Source organism: Rhagoletis zephyria, unplaced genomic scaffold, assembly GCF_001687245.7.
Source record: "Rhagoletis zephyria isolate East Lansing unplaced genomic scaffold, Rhagoletis_zephyria_1.1 Rzeph_scaffold_03355, whole genome shotgun sequence".
NCBI lineage: Eukaryota > Metazoa > Arthropoda > Insecta > Diptera > Tephritidae > Rhagoletis > Rhagoletis zephyria.
In genome coordinates this window covers 1-13,450 of record NW_016160438.1, presented here as the reverse complement: position 1 = coordinate 13,450, position 13,450 = coordinate 1, and the positions used below count along the sequence as shown (strand labels likewise).

At 37.0% G+C, this 13,450-nt stretch overlaps 1 protein-coding gene across 10 annotated transcripts in view; it reads left to right on the top strand.

The window, feature by feature from the left end:
* LOC108368846 (uncharacterized) overlaps nucleotides 1-4,191 on the top strand; it is a 35,931-nt gene extending 31,740 nt beyond the window's left edge. For all 10 annotated transcript variants that reach the window (XM_017623782.1, XM_017623779.1, XM_017623785.1 and 7 more), the window contains one exon: nucleotides 3,615-4,191. In XM_017623782.1, coding sequence (XP_017479271.1) covers nucleotides 3,615-3,749 — 135 coding nt within the window. In that variant the 3' untranslated portion in view covers nucleotides 3,750-4,191. The remainder of the gene's footprint in view (nucleotides 1-3,614) is intronic.
* Nucleotides 4,192-13,450: the final 9,259 nt, after the last annotated feature.

Sequence of the window (13,450 nt, the reverse complement as noted above, 5' to 3'; positions counted from 1 at the left end):
CGAATGGAAACACAGTACTTTTATTGGACGGGGAGTGATGCAGTCTAATGTATGCACATATCTATGCAGATATGTATGTATGCTCTGACTAGCCTCAGCCTGAGAAAACCTTTCTCTACGTCTTGTAGTAATTATAGTTAATCGCATCCAGTGCAGCAAGTCAATGTTTGCTATGTAAATCAAGTAAATACAAGTTTTTAAAATAAATAGGCTTATTAAAAGTGGTTGTCGCCATCCACTGTCACATAGTGAAAATGGCAGAAAATCGCAGCGAAAAGCGTCAACTTGTTTAAATGCTAAATACCGCTACAAGCTGGTAACTATAAGTGCTGCCACTGTTGCTTACAACTTGTGATTGCGAGTTCGGAAACTCAAGTAGCTTCCACGCCAAGCACAAGATATGTACATATACATACGTATATCGGTGGTCCGCTGCAATAACGACTCAATTAAAAACCCTTACTAATGTTAAGGGCCTCATATATCTAATCCTTGTGTAATCTACGTCTAATCCTTACTGCTTTCTTTAGTAATCCGTTCTGCTTAGGGTTAGAGGCATGAGGTCCTTAACACCAGTAACGGTTATTTACCATCCGCTCCGTTAACTATATATTTTATGGGGCTCATCCAGCGACAGCTGGCGCAGCCAAAAGTTTTAGCGCATCCTTAAGGCTGGTTTGTACTAAGTCAAATGTTGAGTATTATTATGAGCCAAAAATGGAATGTTTAACTGGACTTTGTTGGTGTGATCTGAAGCTAACTGTGTAGTATAAAGGCATATTCAACTAGGTAGAAGCGATTTCGACAGTTCTATATTTTGAACTGCGACAGAAGTCTCAAACATAGATCAAAATATTTAAAATCGTATGGAAACAGACACTATAGCCATATAGATAAAGAGAGCTAAATTCTGTTGTCACTTCTATCTTGTTGGTGTTGTTTTGTATTGTATTAGGTCAAACAATTCAAAATCAAGTAATTAAACACCTGTCATTTTGAAAAAACCAACGCACCATGAAGTTGATGGCATATATCAAATTGAAAGTTAGTCACTGGCTATACATACCACATACACATTTAGATATGTTAATATGTGTGTGGGACATAAGTATGTACATTCATGCCACAATTAAAACGAATGTATGTATGTATGTATATATGAACACAGATATGCATACGGATTGGTTAATGCATTCATATGCGTTTGTTAAAGCAGCAAAGAATATGAAATATGAACTCAAAATGCGTTAAAAATACACATCCGTGCNAAAAAAAAAAAAAAAAAAATATAACCAGACCAAATTCAGCGAAGCCAATCAATAGCATGCAATGGCAAGTCTATTTCTGCCTTTAAATAGTGTTATAAACGCGTATCTGCGAACCACAAACGAAGAATATTCAAAAACGTGAATTTTTGAAAAGTTTTCAAATAGGGCCTTTTGCATAGCAAATATGGGGGAAAGTATAAAAACATATGAATGAAAAAGTTTAGCCGCTCTAAACTTGTTACATTTTAGTTACGGTAAATATTTTTATTTGTGTTGGATGAAATGTTAGTTACGTTTATTTTTGGGGAAAAAATTCTGATCTAAGGCGTTGGGTAATGGCTTACACTAATTCTTATTTGGCTCTACAAAATTTGGATTGCACGCAGAGCTCATTTAGCACATTCCTTAAGTGACCATGCAATGCTAAGTACTATATATGTACGTAACTGAGCCTCAACGCAGGAAATGCCCATATGTAGGCAGGTATATGCATGCATGTAAAACCGAAATGAATGCCATGGAAAATATTTTTTTTATTTTTTGGTTTGGCATTCATTTGAAACCAGGTTATGGAACGAACGTCAACAAAGTGAAGGGTGACATCCAGTAACTTTGAAAATAATGTGGTTGTTCCAATAGTCGATTTTGACGACATTACAAGTGTAATCTTCCGAATGCGAAGATACAGTATGTTTCCGCAGACGTACATACATATGTACACATCGACGATACTTTGGCAAAATCTCAAAAATCACTACTACATCGTATCTCGAAAAATTAATTCAAACTAGGCCCTAAAATACTTTGATTCGTTATATTTTATTCTTAATTAACTAAACAGTAGGGGAAGTCTCGGGGTATTCTTGGACACACTTTTTTATTTGGTCGAAAACTCGCAAACTAAACATTTTTTAAGTTGGTTTTGTAGTACGGGAAATAACCCACCTTTCGCCACCAGCAGTTTGATCAAATTGTAAATATTCAATTATGCATGTTATTTCAGTTGGCCCAAAAATTGTGTTATGGCACTTTTGAAAAATCTCGGCGAATTATTGGACAGTTTGTAAATCGATAAAAAATGAAAGTTATTGATGTAAAACATTTCTTTGTGAACGAAAACGAAAGAAGACGACATCATAATTAATAGAATAAAGTAAAAAATTACGATTAAAACTATTCCGAATCGCAGTGAACATTCGGGTTTGCTCCGGTGCAACTCTAGTGAACAAACACCTCGATCACAAACAATGCAAGGGGCTGTGTCTCGGCGGTTTTCTTGTCTCGGCATATTTTTCTTGCATATTATGCAGAGATCAATGTCTTCTTCCACGTCAGTTTCGGTCTGTCGGAGACGGTATTTTCTTCATAGGTCAGGCACAATTGCAGGCGATGTCAAAGCGGCCGATTTCAGGATATTTCCGAAATCATTGATGTCTCCTTGTTTTGCATAATAAAGCGGCATTCTGGCTAAACCAAAATTTACCGGTCCAAAAAACTATTAGAAATTGCCGAAAGACTCATGCTGTGTGGAAAAATCCCTCAAATGTCAAGAAATAAGTATCCAATTATACCCCGAAGACAGTGTCCAATAATTCCCCGAACTTAAATCGGCAAAATCGCGGCGTATAAGTAGGTAACGCAGTACAATATTCATACAAAATTATTTTTGCGTCAGAGGCCTAAGCTTCCACGAGTTTTACAAATGTATTTAACTGAGTTGGTTCTTGTCATAATAAAAAAAGTACTAAGTAAAAAAATAAAAAACGTTCGAAGTATCAAATTTATATTTGCTATGGCAGCAAGATAACGGTGCGTATACACAGCATGAGACGAGTTGATGACAGTTGGTTGAAACTGTCAAGCATTTTAGGGGCAAAAAACATCTTGCTGTCCAACAATACCCCGTGTCCGAGAATTCCCTGACTCCCTCTACTTACTGCCGGTTTCACGAAAGCAATTAAAGTGAAAAAAGATTTTTTTTTGTCAGTTTGCATATTAAATTCAAATAAAAAAATCATTTTTCACTTAAACTGCTCTCGTGAAATTTATAGGATTTTTTATGGATAGTGTTGTTTAAAAGTATTTTTAAATACGAGGTTTTGCCAAAAAACCATCTATATGTATGTACAGTAACGGGAGAAAAACCACCACTATGGATAAATTATAATTTAAATTATGCAAATCGAATAGTTGTCTATGTTTTTGATTTTAATATAAATTTCAAAAATACCTTAATATAAATTTCTTAATTAATATAATACCATTGATTTTATTCCCTTCCTCTGCACTTTTAACACAAATTTTCTTCTAATTCTTTATTATTATACTTTTTTTTTTAACAAATAGCTAACACTTGTCGCCGACGCCTATATAGGCACCCAGGAGGTCGATATACCCGTTGACACGACCCTATCCAGCTTACATGTGAAAATTGATGCACCGATGCGAACGGCTACGCTGGAGACGCCCAACGGCGGTTAGTTCACACAAACATAAACACACACACGCACTTCCACACGAAAACGCACACTTTAAATAATTTTTATTTCGTTTATAAAAGGAAAATGTGTATTTACCAAATTTTACTAACAAAAGCGATTTTATATGGCGCTTTAACCCATTTAACCGCTTATAAAAGAGAGCACATTTAACATCCAAGAAAACATCCAAGTTATAACGAAATTTTTCCAAGTTTCACGAAAATTTGAAAATCAGCTTTGAATTAGAGCGTATTTCCATAACAATTTAAGCTTTAAAGTGCTCGATATAAGTAAGTTCTTTATTGAAAACTTATCAAACGAATTATTTATTTATAAAACATGAGTTAATACTAAAGAGCAGATATGGCTTTTAAAAGCGAGTTAAGGGTCGATATACTAGCTACATACAAGTATGTATGTATGTGTGTAAAATATGATTTCACTAAACTGTATGTAAATATATATATACATACATATGTTTGTACATACTAAATATGATACGTATGTATGTATGTGTAATTTAATTTTGTTTCTTAACACAACTATAATTTCCTTTTTACAAAAAAANTTTTAAGAAGAGTATAATAATAAAAAAAAAACTATGTATATGTAAGTCAATAGAGAAATATGTTTTATTAAGACAAGCATAAATAATTGTAGTTGTAGACGTGCCTAACAAACAAACACAAAGGCTTCAAAAGAAAATGCCTTTGTCCGCCAAATGTAAGTATGTAGTATGTAGTATGTGTCTTGGTGTCAAGTTTGTATATTTAGCTTTCTCTATCTATATCTACACATGTACATAAATCTCATGTTTAAGCACATCTTTCGCTGCACTTTTTCTAACCTACGTACATACATATGTACATATGTATGTATGTATATTAAATCATCATTTAACACCAACCACAAGAAGTTCATAATAAAAAGATCCAATCAAAAGTAGAAATACATAACATACATAATATTTCAATATGTGTACATTAGACCGGGCGGAAAAAAATAAGCTGTGCAAAATTTTATTCGAATATGATAACCAGGGAACGGATCTGTTGGAAATTGCCTTTTTTTTCTGCTAAGGAGTTACAGTATATGCGATTAAGAATGTCCATGATTTATCATTTGATGTTGTCATCTTCTGCCTTTTTTAAGATATTTGCCTTGTCTACCTTTAATTGTTAGGGCAAGGAAAAAGCCCTTATTCCTGATAATATGAAAGTTTTAAACGTTCCATATTCAATTCACGTCGAGCGCACGTTTAGTACATTCAAGGCTTTTATTCCAGAAAATCGACCGAAAAATGCTGCCAGAAAACTTCAGAATGCAACTTGTGGTTCATTGTTACTACAACTATAGAGATTAAAGTTTTTTGAGTTAAAAAGTCGGAAGGAGAAAAATAGTCAAAGATTCAAAGTACAAATTTTTCATATAATGAAACTACTCTAGTTCATAGCTTTTCTCATTTTACTTATAAAATAAGCATTTCTACAATAAATATATTTTTTGATTATTTTTCGGTTTTTCTCTTTTAGTGCCTTACTTGTGCCTTTTTTGCGATTTCTAGTGCCTTTTCCCGCCTATCTTGCTATTTTATTTTGCCTTTTGTATTGGTTTTTAGGTCCTAAAAATCCGTTCCCTGATCATAACTCTCAAGTACTTGCACGTTGCGTTTGAGAACTTGGAAAACCAATCCTATCCATTCAGGCAAAAAACGCTGTATACAAAACAAGTGAAAATCATCAACTTTATCCGACTTTATTATGTAAAATACTAACTCACAGAATCGGGTTTTGAGATGCGCTGTACGAAATCGATACGTTGCATGAATCCAATATCATTTAGTACTAAAATTGATCTAATTTTTCTCTTTTCAAACCGATTTGTAAAAGGTTTGGCTCTATATTCTTTGAAATTTTTTAAGCTTTAATATCATAGCCAAATTAAAAAAAAAGATTTGTTTTTTTTTTTTTTTTGTATAATTTGCAGTAGAATAACGACGCGACTTAAAATTGTGCCCGATTTCTCCCATAAACTAACGGATAATTCTTAAACTAATAATCTGATTGGAAAACATCATATAGCGATTCCGCGATTTCCGGAAAAAAAACTGACATCATGGTTTTCCCAGTAATTTGGCTAAATCTCAAAACTCAGTAGATTTTTCATATTTGGGATTTAATAATTCGATTCTGTGAGCTATTTTACATAATAAAGTAGTATAAAGTTCACGGTTTTCTCAAGTAGCACTGCCACATCAAGAATTTATTGTTTTGGAAATTTTAATATTTTTTTAAGGAATTTTTTATGCATTGAAAAATAATAACATGCAAGGTAGATTAGCGAGCAGCTGTTAATAAGTGTGTGTTGATTTAAAATACTTTCAATTACCTTACCGCAAAAAAAAATTTGACTTTATCTGCAGTTTTAGATATTTACATATTAGAATGTTGCTTTAATTTGGATCATCTTTAGTGGAAATATGAACAATGGAATGGTTAAAAAGTAGCGTACAGCCAATGGAAGCACAAACTTATTTGTGAAAACGCATGATGTAGTCATGAAGAGGGAGGTAAAAAAAAATCCAAATTATTAGAGCTCCTTGTTAGAGTTTGACAGATAAACTACTCGCTCAACAGCTGCTGGTGCCGCGTGTCGCTTCTATTGGGCACCTCCATCGCGAGGCTGAAAATTTTCTGCCGAAAAGTGCCAACTTTGTGAAATTACCATGCACATGGCCATCCCGAAATATGCAGCTAATGAAATAATGATGAAAATAATTGCATAAACAAACAGTTCTTCTATTTGCATTACACACTGTAATACAAGTATTTTACTTGTCTTCCGTTTTAAATTGATTTAATTTTAGCAATATATCACTAAAGTTCGTTATAAAATAATGCTCAAAATATATTTTTTTTATATAATTTTATTAAATATTTTTTTAATTTTTTTTTTAAGAATATGGTAGCTTCAATTTAAAATAAACTGTCAAAAGCACAGTTTACGTCAAATGGGAGCAATGCCGTTTAAGAAGAAGAAGTGAAACTACTTTTAAATATTTGAATCATGGTAGTACCTTCTTTATTTTGAATCTGAAGAAAGAGTAAATGAGTGATTTTTTAATGGGGCGCTTACAGCTTCCCAGTATCAGAAGTAGTAATTTTACGGCTTTGTAACTCCAACACATTGCCGCTTGATTCGGCTGATTTTAAAGCTATAACACAAAGTGTTCATATATATAGCAGTGTTTTTCAAATTGGGGCTCGCGGACAATAGATAGACGACAAGCGTTTCTAGACTCTACACTTCAGTAGAAAATACAATTTCAATGAGTAGGGTGAGTTTGTTTATTTTTCGAAAAATTGTCAAAAGTTTGTTCTATTTTTGAGATGTTAATATTCGAACTAGAGATGGGCAAAAGACGTGATTTTCTACGTGACACGTTGTCACGCTTTTTCACGTGAGCGGGTTTGAGAGAAAAATCACATAAGTAACTGTCGTGATCGCGCGTGACTGAAATTTTTTCTGGCGTGAGCGTGCGGGCGTTAGTTTTCCGTCAATCACATGTATGCATGTACATATGTACATTAGACTGCATCACCAAAAAAAGTTGCGCCGGAATTAAAAAATTTATTATATTTGAAGACGTCCACCAAAATATTTTGAAAAAATATTAAGATTTAGATAAAAATAGTTTCTTAAAGAACTTTTTGAAAAACATCGCCTTAGATGACAAAACCGTTTAAGCTTAAAAAATCTGCATACAAATATTTCAAAATATTTTAACGGAATCGTAATGATGAGATTTGTTGCTGTTTTTTTACCTTTTTTCAAACTTGAGTAACTGCACCAAAACTATTCCGACTTAGACTTATGAGGTATTATTTGAAAGGTGTTTTCCCACTCTCATTAATTTTTTTTTTTTTTTTCAAATACCAACTGATCTTAATTCAACTTGGAATGACGCTCGTTCATCCCACCATTCTCTTTCATACTTTGAATGAGTTTGTTTGAAAAGAAATAAAAAGGATGAGAAAATACCTTTCCAATAATACCTCATAAGTCTAAATCGGAATAGTTTTGATCCATTTATTCATGTTTTTCTTACACCAATCTTTGAAAAAAGTTACAAAAAAACAGCATCAAAAATCTCATTATTACGATTCCGGTGAACATTTTTTATACCCCAGCGCACTTGTGCACAAGGGTATATTAACTTTGTTCACATAACGGTGGTTTGTAACAGCCAAAACGAATCGAGATAGATATAGACAAATGTACACATAAATGGTCAGAATGAATAGAGAAGTCGATCAAGCCATGTCTGCCTGTCCGTCCGTGTACACGATAACTCGACACGCCCCCTTCCTATATAACGGTATTTTCGAAAAATGCAAAAACTACGATATTTCAGTAAACACTGGATCCAAATGGCTGAAAATTAGTATGTGAAGTAGTTTTGGTACAAAATAATACTATTATGAAATTCTTGGAAAATGGGCGTGGCCCCGCCCACTTATGATGAAATTCTGTATCTCAGTAGCCGCTTCACCAATCCTTACCAAATTCGGTACAAGCCTTGCTTAGGATACAGCTAAGAAATCGGTTGAAAATTTTTGAAATTGGGCAATAAACTCGCCTCCCTCCCATGTAACGGTAATTTACAGAAATATGAAAACCGCGTTAAATCAGTAACTACTGAAGCTAACTGACTTAATCGATTGTTACAATTACCACTAATCAGGAATTTTTTTTATTATAAATGTTTGGATTTTGGGCGTGGCGCCGCCCACTTATGACCACAAATGTGCACTTAACCTTGGTACCGAAAAGCGATTCGTTGAAAATTATTCAGATCGGACTAAAATTACACCCGTTTATCGTATAAAGATAAATTTCAGATATACGAAAACTCCAATATTTCAATAACTGAGACGCTGATTTACTCCAAATCGGACTCCCAAGGCACATAAAGCTGCTACAATTTAACTGTAAGGAACGGCAGAGCAATATCGAGTAGATAACCGTCTTCATGGGCGGGCATGGAATATTAATATCGTCCGAAATACGAAGCCGGAAATTTCCACATCAGGGATCTCAATAGGGAGATTCGGCAGCTTGTGAACGTACATAAGCGGAAGAAGTGGGAAGAGCATCTAAAGACTTGCAACTTCGCCTCTGGTGTGAGTAAGCTTTGGTCACCCGCGAGGTCACTGTTCAATCCGACAAAGCACGACGACAGCTATTTTCGCCGGCAATTTACATTACATCCTGAAAAATTTGGGTCCCGCGGGAGTAGACTATTTTGCCTAGGTTCACAACCTGTCAATGGCCACTCTCGTCATTCCAGACATCTGGAAGATGGGGAGAGTGGTCCCACTGCTCAAACTGGGGAAGCCAGCCAACAAAGGAGAGTCTTATCGCCCGATAACCCTCCTTTCCCTGGTAGCGAAGACCCTAGAGGCCTCGCTACTCCCGTATCTTGCAAACCACCTGCTCCCAGCGAAGCATCAGCATGGTTTCCGTAAAGTGCACAGCACAACAACAGCACTTAACACCATAAACACTCAGATAACAAATGGCCTAAACCGCAAACGCCCCTGTGAAAGAACTATTCTAGTACTGTTGGATTTGTCAAAGGCGTTTGATACCGTCAGTCATTCCATGCTACTAGAAGACATAGAGGCCTCCTCTCTTCCACAGAGACTCAAGCGGTGGTCGGCGAATTATCTGACGTCCGTAACCCTAGCTGACCCAGGTCGCCACAAATCTATAAAAATTATCGAGGAATTAGGTGTCTTTTAGGTATTAATTAGGGCCTCCAATTTCTCGGAAACCAATGGAGCTCCTAAATTAGTTTTGATAGCGTTGAAGAACACCTAAAAAGCCCCAATTCTTGTATATATTTCGAAAATTACAAATCAAAATTTAAAGATTGGTCAGCTTTGTTTGGATAAACCTAGCTGACCAACACTTTTTTGCGAATTTCTTAGAAACCAATGGAGCACCTAAATTAATTTTGGAGGCCCTAATTAACACCTAAAAGACACCTAATTCTTCAATTATTTTTATCGATTTTTGCGACCTGGGTCAGCTAGGTTTACGGACGTAATTATCTGAGTGGTCTACACTCGTCAGTAATGTTTAAGAGACAAAGAGAGCAAACCTGGAAAAATAAAACAGAGGGTTCCACAGGGTGGTGGACTTTCCCCATTACTGTTCAATTATTATATTTCCAAGCTAGTTCAACCACCAGAGGGAGTCTCGATTGTCTCTTACGCTGACGATTTCTAGATAATGGCGTCTGGGAATATAATTGATGACTTGTGCTCGAAAGTCGGTTACCTCACTGCTAAGAGCCTAACGCTCATCTTCTTCTTCTTTTTTGGCGCTCTAACCGCCTAGGCGTTTTTGGCCGAGTCCAAAACAGCATGCCAGTCATTTATCTTCTGTGCCACTGACGCCAATTGAAAATGCCCAGTGAAGCCAAGTCCTTCTCCACCTGGTCTTTCCATCGCAGTGGGGGCCTCTCTGTTCCTCTGCTACCACCATCGGGTTCCGAGTTGAATACTTTCAGAGCTTGAGCGTCGGTGTCCATTCGAACGATATGGCCAAGCCAGCGGAGCCGCTGGATTTTAATTCGCTGATGTATGTCCATGTGGTTGTAAAGCTCATACAGCTCATCATTCCATCATCTGCGTTACTCGCCGTCGCCAACACTTAAAGGCCCGTAAATCTTCCGCTTAATCTTCCTCTCGAATACTCCAAGAGCCGCTTTATCAGATGTTTTCATTGTCCATGCCTCCGCGCCATACACCAGCACAGCCATGATGAGTAACTTATAGAGTGTGATCTTTATACGACGAGAGAGGACTTTACTTCTCAATTGCCTACTCAGTCTAAGGCACTTGTTGGCAAGAGTGATTCTCCGTTGGATTTCAAGGCTGACATTATTATTGGTGTTAACGCTGGTTCCAAAATAAAGGAAGTTGTCTACTTCTTCAAACTTGTAACTGTCAACAGTGACGTGTGTGCCAAGACGCGTATGCGCTGACTGCTTGTGTGATGACAGGATATACTTCGTTTTTTTTTAGAGCCCAACCCTCTCCTCTACAAAATCCGCGACTATACTGTTCACCACCTGGTCGAAGGAGGTCAGACTACACCTGGGTATTCACGTTGATGATGACATACCAATTCTAACGGTGAATAACCCGAAAATACTTGGAGTAATATTCGGCAGACCGTAGTTGTCAACAAAGCACAGAGCCGCAACAAAGTTCTCAAGTCGCTAGCCGGTAGTACCAAAAGACAAAGAAACGTTGCTGGCAATATACAAGGCGATTGGTCGCCGGGGACGAGTAGACGCACTGGATGAAGCTGCAGACGACTCAGCACTACGGACAGTGACCGGATGTCTTCTGATGTCGCCAGAATATCACCTGCATGGCGAGACGGAAATGCTCCCATAAAGGAGCGCAACACAAAGCTCTGCAAGCGATTCTTAGTAGGGAGCCACAGACGTGGACATCCGAACGGGGCGCCGAAATTACGCATATGGAAATTGTGCATTTAGTCATTCTTTCGGTTTAAACGGAAACTGTGCATGTATGCATAATATCCGTATTTTCTCATATGCATTATTTCGGTTTTCAACCGAAAGTGTGCATATGGATACTTTCGTTTTTTCTACTTAGTAAGGGTTATAATCCCTAGCTCGGCCGAAGGGCGCCTACACAAAGAGAAGTTCGTTTTCATGCATGCACTATTTCGATTTTGTCGTGTGCATTATTTCGGTTTTAAGTCGAAACTGTTTTTGTCATATACATTATTTCGGTTTTTTTCATATGCATTATTTCGTATGCGCAGTTTCCATATGCACACTTTCAGAGTGCCCACCCGAACAGCCAATTGCGGTTCATAAAGCTACCTCTGGACCCGGCTGCATATCGACAGACCCTGAGCGGCATTCACAGGGAGTCGGTCGCAAGTTACGTAGACTCCAGACCTGTGAATGCCGTTCTGGGCACACAACCACCTGACGTGGACGAGACGGAGCTCCGTCTGCCTCGGGAGAGTCGGACCACAATAACCGAACTTCGCTCTGGCTACTGTAGCATGTTGAACTCATACCTGAGTAGACTGATGCAGATGTGTCCAATCGGTGTCCGGCATGCGGAGCATCATCTCTTCGCATGCCCACAAAACCACACTCAGCTGACGCCTTCGTCCCTATGAACAGACCTCATAGAGCCTGCACGCTTCTTGGGTCTACCGTTAGTTGAGCTTGACGATAATGACCGAAAGACTAGCCTATCTGAGCGAGGTTTTTGTGGCCGCTACAATAACAACTACGAACTAACGGACGAAGTCCAGAGGTTCATAAAACAACCGCTTGACCCAACTGCATATCGACAGGCTCTAAACGGCATTCACAGGGAGTCGATCTCGACTTTTTTAGACTCTAGACCTGTGAATGCCGTTCTGGGCACACAACCACCTGATGTGGACGGGAGCAGAATAAATGAAGATGTGCCCAACCAGTGCCCGGCATGCGGAGATTCACCGCACCTCTTCGCATGTCCCTGTTGAAATTGCGCACTTCCTGGGCCTTTGTGGCGTATCTCTACGTTACGTATGCCACTTCCTTCGTATACTTTTTCAGTATTGACGTACAAGTATTCTACATTCTGACGGGCCTATTAAGCTTTTCCATACGTCACTGGAGTCAGTTGCTCCAATTGCGATGTATATAGTTTGTTACAGTATTCTTCGGGAAAAAAACTGTGGAACTGTCAAACTAGAATATTACTCTCTCAAGTGAGAGTGTACAAGAACGCAAAAAGCACTTTTTCCTGCACAAATGGCATTGGTAAATAGTAAATAATTATTAAAATCCATACAGTTAAGAATATTCAAATATTTCGTTGTTTGCTTCCATTTTTGGGTCAATTTAAGGTTCTTTGCTTTCAGCGAGTTCTATTTTTGTTTACAAATGCAACCCTGCCTATCGTTTGCCACTTTTCATGAACTTGCAGGAATAAAAACCCCGGCAAAATCCTGTAACCAAGGTTGCCACTGTTGGTTGTTTCCAACCAAATTTTTTCGTTTATTTTTTCTAACTTGGTTGTTTGGTAGTTTTTTCTCTGGCTTGGTTGTTTTTTTTTTGTATTTATAAATTAGCAAATTTTTCTATGCAAAAAGTATTATTACATACTGAATGCCAAAAATAAATAAATGAATTTTACAAAATCCTATTTTTAATGTAACATGTTTTATATGCACATATAAAAAGTAAATATGTGATTGGACGAACAAGTATGTATTTTGATAATTTTTGTTTTCCGAAATAGCACCTATTACTTCTACCAAAATGTAAAGTAATGTTGTTTTACCACAAAATTTTCATTAAAGAACGGCCTCAAGCTCAATAAAATTCTCATTTTCGTTGTTGGTGTTTCCGACAGGGTAGGAGTGTGATGTCATGTGGACCGGAAAACCGATTTTTACCTCCCTTTTATTAGCTCGGGATGTAACTATGTAATATTGATGCGCCTAAAAGATGCAGCGATTTCTATTCTCAAATTACATACTTTATGACAGTACGAATGAAAATATAATAGCGAGGTTTTAGTTTTTAAACTATAATTTTATTTCTATTAATTAACTGAACCATTAACCGAACCGAAATTTTCCTCAAAT